The 19055-nt window shown below is 36.0% G+C and overlaps 1 protein-coding gene across 6 annotated transcripts in view; it reads left to right on the top strand.

Moving 5' to 3' along the window:
• The window catches only part of FOXJ3 (forkhead box J3), a 101106-nt gene that overhangs the window by 7925 nt on the left and 74126 nt on the right, over positions 1–19055 (top strand). For all 6 annotated transcript variants that reach the window (XM_087820360.1, XM_087820364.1, XM_087820361.1 and 3 more), the window contains exon 2: positions 14246–14306. In XM_087820360.1, the coding sequence (XP_087676486.1) occupies positions 14263–14306 (44 nt within the window). In that variant the 5' untranslated portion in view covers positions 14246–14262. The remainder of the gene's footprint in view (positions 1–14245; positions 14307–19055) is intronic.

Genomic DNA, 19055 nt, shown 5'->3' with positions numbered 1-19055 from the left:
CTGTTTGACTTATTTCCCATCATCAGTGGGTGAAGTAGTCTGTAAATAGACTCAGACTTATGGAACGCAGTAAGTGGAACTGTTGTTAGAACAGTCTTAGAGAACTCTCTTCCAAGTTGAATGCTAATAATTTGAGGGTGGGAAAAGTCCTTGGGTAGGAGCTTTTAGACAGAGTCTCTAGAAACTCAGCTGTCTTAGTCCCTTTGGACTGCTATAACACAATACCACAGACTGGATAGCTTCTAAACAATAGAAATTTATTGTTCATCATTCTGGAGGCTGGAAAGTCAAAGAACAAGGTGTCAGCAGATTTTTTGGGTAGCGCCCTTTTCCTAGTTCATAGCTGGCACTTTCTTGCTGTGTCCTCACATGGTGGAAGAGACAAGGGATCCCTCTGGCGCCTTTTTTTTTTTTTTTTTTAAAGTAAGACACTAATTCCATTCATTAAGGCTCTACCCTGATGACCTAAGCCCCTCCCAAAGACCTCACCTCCTAATACCATCACCTTTGGGGATTAGGACTTTGGCACATGAATTTTGTCTGTGTGTGTGTGTGGGGGGGGGGCTAGATACAGACATTGAAATCATAGTATTGGTTACTTTTTCACTGTCTTCACATCATATGTAGGGAGGGTCATGGATTTCATTGACTAGTTGAACGATTGTTCCAAGATGACCCTGTGTCTGAAGGATACTTTACCTAGTAAACTGACTTTTAATTAAGATTTCATCTGCAATACAAAACTGAAAGCTCTGACTGAATTCTACCTAGACAGAGTCCTTCCCCGTGGTATAGTGGTATCAAAGAAATAAGATTGATGCTCTGATTGATTGCTAGGGTATGGTGCTGATGTGACCTTCTGAAAGATCTTGGAAGTTGGAATCAACTTTTTTCCTAAGGTTAAGACCTGGCCTTACTGTGTGCTGAAACATAGATTTGTGAGAGGAATGGATGACGGGGAAGAATGCTCAAACTTAATAATTCAAATTCTGTTTGCTTACAGAAAGATGGGATTGGGAAGTGAGTCCACTATGGTAGAAATATATTATTATTAAGATCCTAGATTTTGACTGGTGGCTACGTGGGTGCTTATTCAATTATTAAACATAACTAAAAAGTTCCTGTGGCTTGGCTGTAGAACTTTGGGAAATTTATTGCAGACACAACAGCCAAATATGCTTTCGTCAGAAGCAGATTTATTCTTCTGAATGAAGGTAGAGCAGGCCATCATGACAGGAGGTAAACAATATATGGCATCAGTTTTTGCTACTGAGGCTGGGTCTGTGTCTATGACATGTTTTGCCTGTCTACTCTGTAAGGAGATATTGATGGTATTGTTCCACTATGTATGTATATAGTAATCACTATCAGAAATGGCATTTTTGCCTATCAGGGGAAGTCATGTTTTATATTGTTTATTATAGGGCATGTGTGTTTTGGAAAGATTTGCACCTTACAGTTGAATAATACTTTTTGAAACGCATTTTCTCTGATCTGTTGAATTTTGGAGCCTCACGAGAGCCCTGTATTATAGGTAGGGCAAATAATACTCAGACGGACAAATGGAGAAAAGAAGATACACGCTCAGACGTAGTGTCACACAGTCATTTAGTAGTAGAGTAGAGAGAGGAACCCAGATCCTGCATTCTGTTTTTAGTCTTGTACTTTTTAGTAGAAAATGGACAAAGTTTTTATGAAGAACATATTTTGAATTTCTGAGGTAGAAGTGAAAGGTTGTGGACCCCAAAGGACCTGGGCTCCTTGGAACAGCCCTTGTCTTGTGATAATATCAGACTTGGGGACATAAAATGATTGGGAGCAACTTTTTCCCTTGTTAAATTTGGGTCAATTTCCAGTCACTGAATGTATTTTTACTTGAGCCTGCATTCTTTTGTCAAATTCTAGAGATAAGGAGGAGATAAAATCAGAAGGGAAGCTTTTAGGGGATCACTAAATAGCAGATTTGGTCTTATTTTTTTGGAAGTATACACCTATAAAATTTAGATGTTGAGAAATTGTACCTGGAACATGATTCTACTGAGGGTGGTTGGGTTACTACCATAGGGTATTGTCTCTTACTTGGAGGGTAGGAAGAATGACAGTATATAAAAAAGTTATAACTACTACACAGAGAAAAAGACGGGAAGAAAACATCACGATAGTCTTTGTCTCCCTTGAACCTGTTTGTATATTCTAAGCTCTCTAGAATGAGCATATTACCATTTTTATAGTCAGAAAAAATAAACATGTATGATTTTTATGGTTCAAATGAGAATTTGGAAAAGTATGAATGATAGCACTTATAAAGAGCAGTTTAACACTGGGTGCTATCAAAGTGTTTTGCTTTCTAGGCAGTTATGTTAATAAATAAGTTTGATAAATTATTTGATTATAATTTTATGGGTTGAGTTGTGGGTGTATTAAGTGCTTTGGGTTTTTCTTTGCATTATAATTTAGTCATTTAGCTCAGCTGATTGAAGAAATTAATTTTAGTCCCCCAGAAGCAACCAAGACCTTAAGTTTATACACAGTACTTATCAATAAATAACCTAAAAATAGCGTACTGCTTTATAATGAAAACTAGGCTTGGGATCTACTCCTACTTCCATTTCCATTTCTTATTAGAAAAACAAAATTGTTAGTGCTTCTTTAAGGTGTACTGTTTTCATCCAGTGACATAGGACTCACTTTCTCTCACTCATTTGTTCATTTACTCACCATCTGCTATGTTCTGGGCACTGTAATAAATGCTAGGGATATAAGTAAAAGACAGTGCCCTTGCCCCCAAAGACACCATCTTTTAGTTTGGGAGAGAGATCACAGAAATATTCTTGGCATATGGAGGTATCCTGGAATATCTTCTGTTTTCTAGTTTTTAACTAGAAAGACAGAATGACTAGCTTGGTTGTTTGAAGAACTGAATGCATTTAGTGGTGTGGATAGATGGCTTTAAGAGGAGCTGATGGCGTCATAGTTATTTCTCTGACTGAAAAATATTGAAAATCATTGTTCTAAAGAATTTTCTTATCTAAGCATTTTTTGGTTGAGGTAGATAACCTATGCATTCAGATTTGCTTTGGGAGTGTTAAGAAACCTTGTATTGACTCTTCTAGGATGGAGACAGTGCCTTTTATCCTTTATACTTAGCACTGTACATGATGCATAATAGGCACCATTATACTAGTAAGTTAAAGAATGTTTCATGTTGAAGCTTAATTTTAAGAATTTTAATATTGATAAAAATATACTGTACCAAAAGTTACTTTAATATAATGAGATATATAGTAGTAGTTCCTAGACTTTGAAGAGATAATCCTTTACTCAGGGCAGTGAGATATATTACTAAAACATTTAATATATTGTCATTTGGCTACTCTTAGAACTATAGTTACTGATAGCTGTAAGTAGTCTGTTTGCTGAGGCAAAATTTGCTTCAAACTTCATCTCTTTTTCCTAATTCTTCTCTATAGAATAGTAGAGACCAAGTTTGCCTTCTTTAACAAGATAACCCTTCAAATATTTGAATGTTATTACTCATTCAGCAAATATTTCTTGCACATACACATGCAAGACACTGTCTTGGGCATTGTGAAAGATCCAAAGGTAATTAAGAGGCATAGGCTGTTTGCAAAGAACTGATACAGAGAAAGAGCCATGGTTTGTTGAAAAGGGAGTGTATTTGCTTATGGTAATTAGGAAAGCTTCATGGAGGAGTAATGTTTGAATTAAGATTAGTGATGGGGTATTCTAGGCTGAGAGCATAATAAAAAACTTTGAGATGAGGAAGCCTAATGTAAGTTAGAGAGCAGCAAGAGGCCCAGGTTTGCTGTTTCACAAAAAATGTTCATTGTTGTATCCTCAACACCTGGAGGAGTATATGGAAAATCACTGGGGCTCAGTAAATATTTGTTGAATAAATGAATAAATGGTCGCATTTGGGAAATACTGAATAACATCTTGAAGAATCACAAAGCACTTTATGACATTGAATACTCTGATAAGTCTTTTAGAGAAAAAAACTGGCTTATCTCTAACTTACTTATTATGGAATGCCTTTTATTTTTTGAAATCCTCTGGAGAATATTACTGGGGTCTCCATGGTAGAGGTGACATGGAAGGCTGGGAAGTGTTTTCTTCTCCAAACTAAACACACGCAGTTTCTTCAGCCATTCTACACTTGGCATTTGAGTTCTAAACTTACTAGTCTGATATCCCTCCCTGCAATCATTCTAGCATGTAAGTGTTCTTAAAATAAGGTACGCCAAACAACACAATACTCCATTTGTGAACTAAGCAGTGAAGAGTGCATGGAACTGTTACCTTCCTTGGATCTGGATACTATTCTTCTAATGAAGCCTAAGATTGTATTTTGTCTCTTATTAGCAGCTGAGTCACTTTCTTGGCTCATGTTCAGTTCTCATATTAATTTACAAGAAGTTCTTTGAGTAGATTCAGAGAGATTTCCTATTAGTAGAGCTAATAAATGAATGCCCGTTTTCTTCTGATTGAGTCTAGGCTGTTTTCTCAGAAGTACTAGTCATTCTTAAGCTTCCTGAAATCTGAGAAAGAAAAGAAAAAGTTAATTGTACAATGTTGGATTTGACCATGTAACAAAGTAACATGAAAGTCCAACTGCATTGCTGAATACACTCAAAAGTAGATAAAATACAGTGATTTGCCATATATCCATCATAGATTCAACCATTATTAAGCTATTTGCCAATATGTCTCAACTGTATTTTGCTTAAATATTCTAAAGAAAATCATAGCCATTGTCTTTTCACTCTTACAAACTTCAGTATGCATCTCCAAAAAATATGTACATATTCATGCATAACCACATGCCATCATTTATCTGACAAAATTTACAGTATTTCCTAGGTTTCATCTAATATAATTTCATAAAAAAATGTCCTCAGTTGTTTAAACATGTCTTTATACAGTTTATTTTTATTTAATCAATATCCAGACAAGGTCTACACATTTTTTTTAAAAAATAATTTTTTTATATCTTTATTGATTTCAGAGAGAGGAAAGGAGAGGGAGAGAGAGAGACAGAAACATCAATGATGAGAGAGTCATTGATTGAGCCCACAACCTGGGCATGTGCCCTGACTGGGAGTCCAACCCCGATCACCTGGGTCCTAGGTCGATGCTCAACTGCTGAGCCACACCCGGCCGGGCAAGGTCTATGCATTATAGTTAGTTATGTTTTTGTCTTTCTTAACCTAACACAGTCCACCCTTTTTGGCATAAATTTACTCCATCCACTGTTTTGACCCTTCATGTCTCTGTACCAAGTTTCTTTACTGTTATATATCTATACACACACACATATATATTTATATATATATGTATATATATTTATATATACACACACACACATATGTATGTATATATGAGTTTTTCTTCCTTTACAGCAATTCAGCAAACATTTTGAAATATTTATTTTGCACAAAATGTGCTAGGCATCAGGAGAGATAGATAGAAGGGTTAATTTGACATGTACCTTGCACACTAGGAGCAAGCGACCCAATGGTAGAGACAAATGCATACAGAAACAACATGAAGCAGATTATTTACCCTCCCATGGGTTAGGCTTTATTATGTAGCCTCTACCCCCCCCCCCCCCCGGGGGAAAATGCTGCTAGTGGAATCTTCTTCATGCATTACTTTAATCATGTTCTAATCAGGAATCCTTTTGAATCAATCCAAACTATACTGCTTTTGGCCTGTTACTTAATGGTTCCATTAGCTCCCACCTTTACTTAAAGTGGAACTCTTCAAGGCACAAACATCCTCTCCCCCCCCCCCCCAAAAACCAAGTTTATGTTACTGTGTAGACTTTTCATTTCTCAAGATTATGGACATTTTGGGAGTAGAAATCTTGCCTTATTTTTCTGTATAGTACTGGAAAGTGTAATAAATACTTCTGGTACATATGCCAGTGGGCTACTCTTATTGCTTATTGCTTATTACTCTCCCAATGTCAGCCAGAGCTTCTGCCAGTTAAAATTGAATAATGCAGGTCTGGGTCTCTTCTCTTACTTAAAAGCCTCCTTTAAAAAAGCCCATTCAGTAGTCTAAAACAGATGACAGATACATGGTTCACATGCTGCCACTTCCCCATCACCATGTGCAAACTACTAATTGCTGGTTGTATTTAGACATGACCTTTTCAGTATAGCACTTCAGGCAGCCACTACCGATCGAGCATAATTGGCAAAATGATATGAAACCTTTTTGTTACCCTTGTTCTAAAGCAATAGTTTCCATATAAGTTGTGTGTCAGAATCACCTGAGATACTTTTAATTAATAGATTCCCTAGGTTTCACCCTAGAATCTTGAATCAGGATTTCTAGGAATAGGGTATAAATGATTCTTATAGAGTTGACAATGGTTTATAGACTAGGGGACCAGACACATAATTTAATTTTGTTAAATAGCGCTAACAGTGGAGAATATAGCCTCCCATCTTTTCAGTTGCAGTACAACAGGTCATTTCTCTCACAATCGGTATGTTCTGATATGTTCAATTTACTTTTCAGGAATGTGGTAGGATATCTTGCTTTGAATTACACCAGGCAAAGCACATGAATCAAATGCCCAAGATAAAGATACAGGATACAGAGAGGTGGTTTTCTAAATATAACTGAGCTTGAATTTAAAGCCTCAAAACCCTTCAGCCCTCTGAAAGCTTATTCTCCCTGTTGTGTGGATACCTTTAAAGGTTTAAAATGGAAGAGCTCAATGTTTTTGTACTGAATATTTTTTGAAATTTTCATATTTTATGTCTATTTAATAAAGGTGATTTAAACATATGTGATTTCATTTCATATACCTTTGTCAGATTTTCCATAAAAATAAATCTACAAATTGGAAAAAAGTTCTTTATTAGTCTATGTGATTTGATTTTGGGACCGGAAATTGTGGTTAAGTTATTGAGCAAAGTACAGAGACTGAAGCTTCAGGATTATCCAGTGAGTTAATGAGAGACCCAGAAATAGAATCCAGTGTTATTTGCTTGGGTTATGATTTGGTTTGAAGAGGGTGGCCTGTGATCTGTTTACATAAATTGCAGGAAGTAAGGTTTGGGGTTTGGAAGAAGTTATAGCTCTGTGATGTTTGGCCAAGAATTTCCTCTCCCCCACATTTACCACCTGTTTTATTGACACCAGTCCTAAACTGTGGAGGGTAAAGAAGCAGTTAGTTCAGAATTATACATACAACTCTTAAAACAGTCTTAAAAAGCTAAACCTGATTGTTGGTTGGCATGCTTTCCCCCCCCAAACATATCTTTATTGATTTCAGAGAGAGGAAGGGAGAGGGAGAGAGAGAGATAGAAACATCAATGATGAGAGAGTTATTGATCGGCTGCCTAGCCCCCAACCTGGGCATGTGCCTTGACCGGAAATCGAACCCCGATCTCCTGGATCCTAGGTCGATGCTCAACCGCTAAGCCACACCCAGTTGGGCTATCTTTTTTTTATTAGAGAATAAGAAGTCCTGGCCCTGGTCTTACTTTAGGAGAAGGCCTAGCCTAAGTAGTTGATTTGTAGGCAGTGGTAGAGTGGTTTCCTGTAGAATTTTCTCAGGGTGTACAGGTGTATAAAACTTTTTTTTTTAATGAACCATAAATGTATCTTCATTAAACATGTTTAAGTAATACACAGTATGGTTTGGAAATAGTAGAGCCCACCAGAAAACAAACTTTCCTGCACCACTAATAATTCAAGAGGTTATAGATTTGAGAATAGTTGCTATAGTAGAATTGCTTACTGGTGAAGTTACTACTTTTACTCTCCCCTTCCTGTTCCAGTTTGGGAGATGGGGTGGCTCCTCTGACACTAATGAGGGAAGAAGCAGGAACTTAACAGAATGAGAACATTTGTGTGTGACACTTCTAAAATTGCTCTTAAATAAACGAACAGCTTTATTGAGATATCCACATACCATACAATTCACCTATTTAAAGTATAAATTTCAGTGTTTTTTAGTATATTCATAGGGTTGTGTAATCATCACTGTACTTTAATTTAGAACATTTTCTCTCCCTTTAAAAAAAACTCCATACTCATTAGCATTCAGTCCTCTTTACCTCTCTTCTCTTCCCAAGACCCAAGAAACTACTAATCTAATTTAACCTAACTACTAATCCATAGTCTCACTACATAAATTTGCCTATTTTGGACTTTTAATATAAATGGAACCATATATATACTCTTGTGACTGGCTTCTTTCATTTAGCATATTTCAAGCATCACACATCTTGTAGCATATATCATTCCTTTTTATTGCAAAATATTCCATTTATCCATCAGTTAATGAGCATTTGGACTGTTTCCACTTTTTGGCTCTTATTTAATGCTGCTATGAATATTTGTGTACAGATTTTTCTTTGGGTGGATGTATTCATTTTTTTGGGTATATGTCCTAGGACTAGAATGGCTGTGTCATGTGGTAACTGTTGAACTTTTTGACAAACTGGCAAATTGTTTCCCCAAGTGGCAGCACTATTTTACATTTTCACTAGCAATGTATGAGAGTTTCAATTTCTCCACATATTTGCAACACTTATTATTTATTGTCTGCCCTTTTGATTATAGCCATCCTAATGGATGTGAAGTGGTATCTCATTGTGGCTTTGATTTGCATTTGCTTAACAACTAATGATGTTGAACATCTTTTCATGTGCATTTGGATATTTGCACATCTTTGGAGAAATGTCTATTCAAATCTTCGCCCATTTTATTTTCAGTCTAAAGTTAAAGCATTAATGCTCTACCACGGAGCCACCTGACAGGGATCAAGTCTAATTTTTGATCTCACTAGTCCACAAAAACCACCCTCTATATTAGTTTTAATGATTTTTTATTAAAGGCCAATATTCTCTTCTCAGTTTATGATGTACACATAGCACTATTACCTTTCTCCCCATTAAGTCTCTTGTTATTTCCAGTATAATTTTCTCAAGTTCTTTTTAAACTAGTTTCTTTTCTCTTAATTATCTCTTAGAGTGTCCAGAGTTAAGTTTGACCTCTCTTCTCCCTTAATACTCCTGTGGTGAATTTTGATCATTCTCACATGATTTTAATTGCTCTCTGAGAGCAGATGACTCCGAGATCTCACTTAGCTCAAGCTGCACCACTGTTTTCAGGCTTAGCTAGTGGAGCTGAGATGAACTCACTTAGCAGGATTCGTTGCCCTTTCCTCCTTCCTCTGGCGGATTTCTCCTATTCAGCTGATTAAGACACAGGTTATTTCCATGACTGCTTTTATGTTTACCTGTGACTGTAACAATTTACAATGCTTACTTAGTCAAGTAACCAGAATCAGAGGGGTTATTCCTTCATGGATTCTAGTGAATTTTATCCTTTTAAGTCTTTTGAAACATAGGGCTGAGTTCAGAACTTAAAAAAGAAGGAATAATCTTTGACCTCTAGTGCTATAGCATTTACTTTCAGTGAACTTTTAGTTCTTACTTTTGTCTGGTGTTATTGCTGGTGCTTTCATTCAAGCTACTGTCACAGTGAGGCATTAATTTTTCCATATGTATAGAGGAGGAAATTAAGCCTTAGATGAATTAACAATGTACTCATGGTCACAATTGGGATTCTAATCTAGGTCTTGACTCAAAGTCATGAATGCTCTGAGTTCTTTGTAAATTATAAAGCATTGTATCTCTGTGTGGGTGGGAGAGAGAAAGGCTTGTAAGAATTACTTGGGAGCTTTTTCAAAATACTTAGCCCCATTTCACCTCCTGCTCCCAAATAATGCATTATTATACAACTGTTGGTTTATTAAATATCTGTTTCCTAAATGTGATAGTGTGTAACTCAGTTTAATATACACTTGAAGACTGCTTATATTAACTTGCTGACCGGTAACGAGATAACTTGTGTCTGCTTTTAGGGTCTGAAAGCAATGTAGAGTTTTAAAAGAGCGCTCAGACTATATTATCCATCTTACAACCTTTTCTTGGCTCTTCTAAGGGAAAGTGTAGTGAAACACAATATGTATGTAAAACTTGTTTAGTACCATTGCATATAGATACATGTTATACAATACATCACACTCAAAAAATAAAAATAAAAAATAAATAAAATATTAAAAAATATTAAAATATATGCAATATGTTTAATTTTGACATATAATAATATAAATATAAGATATGACAAAATAAAGTAAATTTAAGTTTGTTCAGGTGCTTTCATTTAAATACTCAAGTGTGGAAAAGTAGCCAGCTGCATGGGCGAGTTCTGTCTTGAAATAGCTGGCCAGCAAGGTGTTTTCAAAGGAATTCCAGCCCGGTCGGCGTAGCTCAGCGGTTGAGCACATTGACCTATGTATGATCCAGGAGATCATGGTTCCATTCCTGGTCACAGCACATGCCTGGGTTGCTGGCTCGTTCCCCAGTAGGGGGCATGCAGGAGGCAGCTGATCAGTGACTCTCTCATCATTAATGTTTCTGCCTCTCTCCCTCTCCCTTTCTATGAAATCAATAGAGACATTTAAAAAAAAAAATGTTTTTAAAAAAGAACTCCATATTTTGTTGTTGATGGGATATAATCCATTAGCTTCTATTAGAGCATACCCATCAATGAATGACTAGTTTTACTACTCATATTCTGATTGTGTCATTGAACATAAACTTTCTTGAATGTTGATATTTGAAGGATTTGGAGAAAAAGCTACTAGATGCTGTTGACATCAACTGAAACCATATAAATTGTGGATGTAATTGAATGAGTTAATGTAAGTGTTCAACTGTAGTTGGCTCTGGAGATGTGAGCTTATAATTTGGAGGACACTTTGAGATTTTCCTGACTTCATGGTGAACCTTAGCATTCTCTTGTGAGATTTCCATGTTGCTGGTCATTTGCCTGTGCAGGAAGAAGGAGATTGTCATATGTATGTTCTTTTAGTTGACCAGTCTGGGGTTCAGGACACCATTTAGGAGCAACGATGTAGATTAAAGTGAAGAAAATGGAAACTAAGGCGTTGAAGTTAGAGTATATTAGAAAGATATTTAGGAACTAGAGTTGGTAGTGAATGGTAACTAATTGGGGGTCCTAAAGTTGTTGATATTTGGGAGACTAAATATATAAGATCCTTCCCCCTTGCCTGAATTGTGAATTGACTGGGATATAATAAGAGCCAACAGATGAAAAATGAAATAGTACTCTCTGTAAAATTGGTTTTTTATTGAGATAAAAATTCACATATTATAAAGTTCACCACTTTAAACTGTACAATTTGGTGATTTTATGCTAAAAGTTTTTATTTGCAATGTTGTGCAGCTGTTACCACTGTCTAATTCCAGAACAGTTTCATTACCCCAAAAGAAACCTATTAGCACCCCCCCCCCCATGTCTCCCTTCCCTCATCGCTTGGCAACCACTAATCTACTTTCCATCTCTAGGATTTGCCTGTTCTGAATATTTTGCATAAATGGAATCATATAATATGTGGCTTTTTATGTATGACTTCTTTCACTTAGCATAAGGCTCTCAAGGGTCATCAGTGTTGTAGCATGTAACAGTACTTCATTCCTTTTTATAGCTGAATAATCCACAGTTTGTTTACAATTTGTTTACAATTTGTTTATCCATTTATGAATTGATGGATATTTGGTTTATTTTCACTCTTTGACTATTATGAATAATGGTGTTATGAACATTGTGTGCAAGTTCTTTTTGAACATATGTTTAAATTCTCTTGGGGACACACACACACAGGTATATATGTATTCCCTAGAGAATTATACACACACATGCATATATATGTGTGTGTGTGTATGTGTGTATATATATACACATACATGTGCCTAGGAATAGAATTGCTGGGTCATATGGTAACTTTCGGAGGAATTACCGTTGTTTCTGATAAGGGTGATATAGAATATTGTAGAATGTGGTTTAGGTTTAAAAGCCAAATAGGCTAACTCTCCACATTTTCTCGTTCCCACCCAACAGAACCCAATCTAGTTCATGGGACAGTCCACTTAATGTCTAGATTGTTAGGTTCAACAGAGCAGACACACCCAGATTGCTACCTTATAAGAGTCCTGGATGTAGAGTTCTGGAGTTATTTCTACCGACTAACCAAGTTACTTACCTCTTTGGTGAGTGGTGGGCTAAGAGCCCAGGAGTGTTTAGAGAAGCCATTCCTCATAGAAATCAAGAGTTGGAAAGAAGTGTGCTAGTCTTAACAAAGGAAATGAAAGGAGTTAGGCTAGAAACCTGAAAGCCATTTTATCAAGTAAGGAAATAGATTAAAGAAAGATAATTTAGTTTTGGACATAGTAAATTTGGGATTCATAAGAGGGAATGCTAGATATTTATGTTTGGAGATCAGGGGATTGATAACTGCCAGAGATACAGATTGGAGGTTCATCTCCATAAAGGCAATCGAAATACAAGAGCGAATGAATCACCTGTAAAGTAAAACAGTAGAGAAAAGTATCTAGTAATTCTCATATCTGAAGCCTTTGAGATTTTGATTCTTCCAACTGATGTTTGCCTTTTTGCCATTTTTGATTGTGAATTTATTAATTTTGGAACCTTATCTGTGGGAATTCTTCCACGCTGAGATCAAAAGCAGATTCCTCAGAGAGGATTTGCATTTGCTTGTGTCAAGATTGGGTGGGGGATACTACCAATCTAGAACTACCCTAACCAAAATTCTAAATATAAAGCTTTTTAAACCCTAATCCAGGTTAGGGTCAGTTTATTGTTGTGACTATTAGGGGAGATACTGTTGTACACTATCATGGCCCCCCATCCATTCACCAGTACTGAGTGACAAGAGTAAGATGCAATTTTCCTTGCACTTCTCTTGGGTTACACCTGGACTTTGCCTCTGTACCCTGGGCCCCTATAGGTTTTGGAATTGCAAGCTGATATTCATAGGGTTTGGCCAAATGCCCTGAAGGTGAAAGAAAGCTTGTTTCTTTTCTTCTGCATTTTTTTCTAATTTCCCCTTTTTACTTAGTTTTTGGTCTTGATCATGCCTTATTTTCTTTAATGCTATTATAAAGATTTAAAAATATTTTATCCAGTGTTTGTTATTTTCAGTGGCATGTTGATCAAACTATCTATTCTATAATTCTGGCAGAAATAGAAATGTCTGTCTCTCTTCAGGACATGCAGGGACAATTGGATGCAGGGAATTCAGTAAGCCTTTAAATCAAAGGTTATAAACTTGGTACAAAATCCAATGTTTTGTTTGGCCCAGATAGCATTTAGAAAATAAAAATCAGGAGATTTAAAATAAAAATTTGGATATCTTGTTTCTGTTGAAAAAATCAGAAGATCTTACTATACTGGGCTTTCAATCCTGTTTAGCAACAGTTGGCTAGAACTGGGGATAGCAGCTGATTTCTTCAGAGTGAACATGGTTTATTTAGTTGCTCACAATCTTCACCACTTGAGTAAAATATGCTTATGTGTACACATACCTTTTCTACCTTTTATCATTCATTTTACCTGTAGACATTTGTGGATCATCCTTGTGCCAGGTAGTAGTGCTAATAGACAATTTCATATTTGTTCATTGATTTATTTAATTCTTACATCAAACCTGCAGTTTATTCCTGATGAATAAAGTTATATAGGTGGCATTATCGCCAAGTTACAGATGAAGAAACAGGTTCAGTGAGGTTTTATATAAATTCTTCAAGGTCTTATAGTGTCATAGCTAGAATTTGACCCTAGAACTATCTTATTCAAAACTCCTTCTGTTTCAGTGCTATTTTTTTTTTAAAGCAATATAATTGTTTCAGATGAAGTCTTAGTGAAGTCCAGGATATAAAGCCAATAAGGATGGCACAGTGTAGATTGAAGAGTAGATTGGGTGGGGGGACAATTATGTGGGAATGAGATCCTGCATGCTCAACTCTTTGGTAGCCTTTAGGCATCTCTTGGAATCCTTAGGATTCTACTAAACAGTTTGGACACTCTCTGTGTAACATAAGCCTAACAATTTGTTAAAATTTATGAGTTTTCAGCTCCTTTGCATGTTAGTTACAGTTATAGTATGCCTGTTTCTCCTATGCTGTATGTCTGTCTTCCTTAGTGCAATTCCTCTTATTGCATTTTTGATTCATGTGGGTATGTGTTCAGAAAATGTGAATCTTTTAGCTTTCTACTTATTTTTTCAGAGTGTTTTAATTAGAATTGTAACATGATTTATAGTTTCATTTACTTTGGAGCATCTGGTAAATAACTCTTCTTTATTTTTCAGATTCTCTTTGTGGCCAGATGGGTTTGTATGGACAGGCTTGTCCATCTGTAACTTCATTAAGGTGAGTGCTCCTCTTTTTTTTATTGGAACATGTAACATTTAAAAAGTTATGTTAGTCAAGTCACATTAGAGTGAATTTCACAGTGAGGTTCAGAATAAACTATTGCAGTTTGTTTTGTCAAATAGTGCAATTTGGTGGGGTTGGGAGATATTTTTGCTTACAGAGATAGTTATGGTAATGAGATTTGGATCTTTTCTTAATCTCTACTTGGTGAGTTTACATATATTCTTGTACATGAAATAACATAATTTTATACTTCTTTGTCATTTCTTTTTTTAAAAAACAAATCTTCTCTTTACTTGTTTTAATTAGAAAATACATAGTAAATATTGATTGCCTTTGTAGTAGATTATTAGATATGATTAGATGCTAATTTTAATTTTAACTTCTTTCTAAAGGGTGATGTAAACATGATACCTAGGTTACCCTCATTTATAATAAATAAAGAAAATGTAAAATATACCTTAGGAACTAAGTTATATGCAATCCAGTAGCTGTAGACTTTTTCGAAGTTGCTAAATCCTTTACAAATTAAATTTTATGTGAAATCCAGTGAATAAAATAGATAAATGTGGGACTTTTCTGCTTGCTTAGGCTTCCATTTTCTACTTCACACTTATCTGTGAGAGATTGTTGCAGTTCCCAGAGCACAGTTTAATAAATAACCTAAATCTAGTTTGTTCATTGAAATCTTTCAGACTATAATATGAAGTGTTGATGGCACCTACCAGTTACATGTGGTGTTGCAGGTAGCTGTATCATTTATTCACTCAGCGTATTGAGCACTTAATATGTTGTCAGACACTATTCGAAATGCTGGGGCTACCGCAGTGAATATAGCAGATAAAAATCCTATAACTATGGAGCTTACATTCCAGTGAAAGGACAAATAATGAACAAGATAAATAAGAAGTATCTGTTAGTGACTAAGGAAGGGCCAAGGTGAAAAATAAAATAGAGAGGGGGAATAGGAAATATAGGTTTGTTTTTTTGTTGTGTGTGGTTTTTTTTTTAAGGTAGGGTAGCCACTGAAAAGGTGACATTTAAATAAAGACCTGAAAGAGTGATGGAACGAGCCATATCTTAGATATGTGAAAGATGTGCATTCTAGGTAGAGGTAATCCAGGAAGTGCCAAGGCGGGGGATTTACTTGTCTTGTATGTTGGAGGAACAATGAGGTCAGTGTGGCTGGAACAGAGTGATGAAAAGAGTTGGAATTGCCTGGCATTGAGGTCAGAAGGAGAGAGAGGAGAGATACAAAATTGTTACAGGCATGAATGTGAAGCCAAGGAATCTTTTTTTCTTTTTTTAAATGTATCTTTATTGATTTTAGATAGAGGAAGGGAGAGGGAGAGAGAGAGATAGAAGCATCAATGATGAGAGAGTTGTCGTTGATCGACTGCTTTCTGCAGGCCCCGACTGGGGATCGAGCCTGCAGCCCGGGCATGTGTCCTGACCGGGAATCAAACTGCAACCTCGTGGATCCTAGATCGATGCTCAACTGCTGAGCCACTCCTGGCCGGGCATGGCTGGCTATTCTTTTTCCTCAGCATAAAACTTTACTCCATGCCCCTGAGCCGGCATGGTTCGATTCTCGGTTGGGGCACATGCCCGGGTTTTGGGCTCAGTCCCTGGTGGGGGATGTGCAGGAGGCATCTGATTAATGACTCTCATCATTGATGTTTCTCTCTCTCTCCTCTCCATTCCTCTCTCTGAAATCAATAAAGATATATTAAAAAAAAAATTTTTTTTTTAAAGGGAAGATATACAATGGAATATTACTCAACCATAAAAAAAGAACAAAAATTTTGCCATTTGTGACAGCATGGATGGTATTGTGCTAAGTGAAATAAGTCAGTCAGAGAAAGACAAATACCATATGATTTCACTTATGTGTGAAATCTAAAGAACAATGTAAATGAAAAAACAAATCAGAAACAAACTTATAGATACAGAGAACAGACTGATGGTTGCCAGAGAGGAGGGGTTGGGGGACTGGGTGATAAAGGTGAAAGGATTGAGAAGTAAGATTGGTAGTTACAAAATTGTCTGGGGATGTAAAGTACAGCATAGGAAGTATAGTCAATAATACTGTAATAAGTATGTATTGTACCAGTTGGGTACTGGAAATATTGGGGGGAACATTTTGTAAAGTATATGGTTATCTAACCGATATGCTCTACATCTGAAACGAATACAAAATAATATTGAATGTAAACTGTAATTGAAAAAATAAAAAAAAATAAAAATGAGATTAAAGACTCTTGGCACAGAGCCTGACACACATTAAAAAAAAAAAAAAAGGTAATATATGTTTCTTGTAGATAATTTGGAAACAGATACCTCTTGTTAATATCTTCATATCATGTAATTTTTACTAGTAGATCCTATGTATGAATTAGAAAAAGGCCCACTAAATTTCTTTCAGAAGAATGATTGCAAAAGATTTATTTTATTTTATTAAAAAAATTTTTTTTTTTTTGAGAGAGAGAGGAAGGGAGAGGGATGGAGAGTTAGAAACATCAGTGAAAGCGAAAACTGCACTCCCCCTACTGGGGATCGAGCCCGGAACTTGGGCATGCGCCCTGACTGGGAATGGAACTGTGACCTCTTGGTTCCTAGGGCGACACTCAACCACTGAGCCACACCGGCCAGGCTGAAGATTTTGTACCAATAGCTAAGTATACTCTTTAATTTTAACCAAATTGCTGTGCCCAGAGGGGGCACTAGTGATGGACTGCAAGCCCGGAAAAGGAGAGAGATACTTGTGCCTTCTTGTCTATTCTCTGGACTTCATAAGAACAACTTGTAAAGTAACAATCATATATTAAAGTATTAACTCCAGCAAAGGCTTCTCATTCCTACAGCAGAGCCTTATAGGAACCAATGGCAAATCATAGACATGTGTACAGAGTCCCAGTTCCAGCATCATTAAAGCAGATTGGGAAGAAGGGATGGGGGTTTGGAGCTGAGGGGCAATAACTTAATAACTTGTTCCAGCAAACTACTAAGAAATATGGTATAAAAATATATTTTCTCAGATTAATTTTGCTGCCAGTGTTTATGTAGAATACTTGCATGTTGTTAAAAAACCCCTAATTTTATAAATCGTGAAATTATATTAAAAATTTATGTAGGATTCACAAGTATGTCTTGCAAACTGAATCTACTATATTCATATCCTAAGTGTGAATAAAGTCTGGATGGTGAATACTGGGTCATCTATATCCAGTTCCTGAGTTTTGGAGAGCAAGAGTGAGAGTTCAGATAATGATGGATACAGTTTGTATCAAACAATAGGATCTTAAAGAATTTAGCAGAATCTGTTTGGTTCTTGAGTTTGCTTACAATGGGTTTGAATCCTGAGGTATACCTGTATTTTATTTCTAAGTTGAGATTCAGTAAGAGCAAAAGCTTATTAAAAAAACAAAAGCTTTCCTTGAACATTTGCTTTATTTAGACAAGTAAACACATATATGTATATAACATACTTCTTTCACATCATGTAGCAGTAGACTATTTTTTATAATTTGGTTTGATCAAAGCAAAATAAAATTTGATTTTATTTGGACTTGTTAAAATGGGGCCATTTTTGCATTTCTAAATCAGCAAACATGCATGTATTAGAGGATTTATTTTATTGTTCATATGTATATACAGCCTGGGGTACTGGGTTTTCAGTAGCATTTTAAGTAGTTTTTGGTGACATACACTACATTCTACATGAGATCTCTTCCTTTTGTTATCTGTTTCTGTTTTCACCCCTTTTTTGCACTCATTTTTTCTTTTTTTGTTATGCTTCTTCCTTAAAGACGGCTTTTATTACTGATCCAGTGTATCTGTTTAGGATATGGGAGAGAACATAGGGATATTTTAGCACCAGAGAAGCTCATGTGTTAATGTCCCAGATGAATTTCCTGTTCATCTGTTTCCTCATTTTCCTCCTGTTGATATTGATGACCCTGCTATTTAGAACCACCAGAGGAGGGTAGATTTATTTTAAGGCTTCTTGCTGTCTTGTTTCTAGTAGCAGGCTTGCTATTGGTAAGGCAGCTCTGGTATATAGCCTTAGAATCAGGAGGATACAGGTTCATATCTCTGCCACATATTACCCATATGATCTTGGACAAGTTACTCCACTTTTACTAATTTTGCTGTAATAGGATTGTTAAATCTTACCTCACTGGTCTGTTAGGATTCATGGGGATTAAATACATACAGAAAGCATCTAGCATATTTTTTCTCTTCCATTTTCCAATAGTAGAAAGCAAAAAGAATATCATTTTTATAATAAAAGAGGACAGATTTTGTGTCCTTTGCTCTCAACTCAAGAACATGGGGCAGAAGAGGATTTCTTTTCCCCCTTTTTCTATTTTTCTTTTACCCTAAATTCTTAGATTCTAGAGTATGTATCAGTAGTGTCCAGGTTTGTAACTGGCCTTTAGGCTAAGGATGTTGCTGACATTTAATATTATGTATTTATTTTTATAATATAATTTTATGCTTTTAGGTCTGCCCCACACAGTGGCAGAAATAGCTTTTGCATTATTGCCATAGTCTATCATTATCAAACTTTTTTGGAATTGATAAAATCTATTAATTGTCATACTTAGTTATGGCATGTTCCAGTTAAACGAAGGGTAATGAGAAGCCTTCTTAATTTTGACTATTAGAGAAACTTTTTCTAAAATGTATTTTGAACTTTTCTGGCTTATCTTCTAAAGCTTTACTGTCTAATATGGTAGCCAC

Source organism: Miniopterus natalensis, chromosome 9, assembly GCF_054644295.1.
Source record: "Miniopterus natalensis isolate mMinNat1 chromosome 9, mMinNat1.hap1, whole genome shotgun sequence".
NCBI lineage: Eukaryota > Metazoa > Chordata > Mammalia > Chiroptera > Miniopteridae > Miniopterus > Miniopterus natalensis.
Note: the sequence above shows the minus strand (reverse complement) of the source record. Positions and strands in the feature narration are given on the sequence as shown.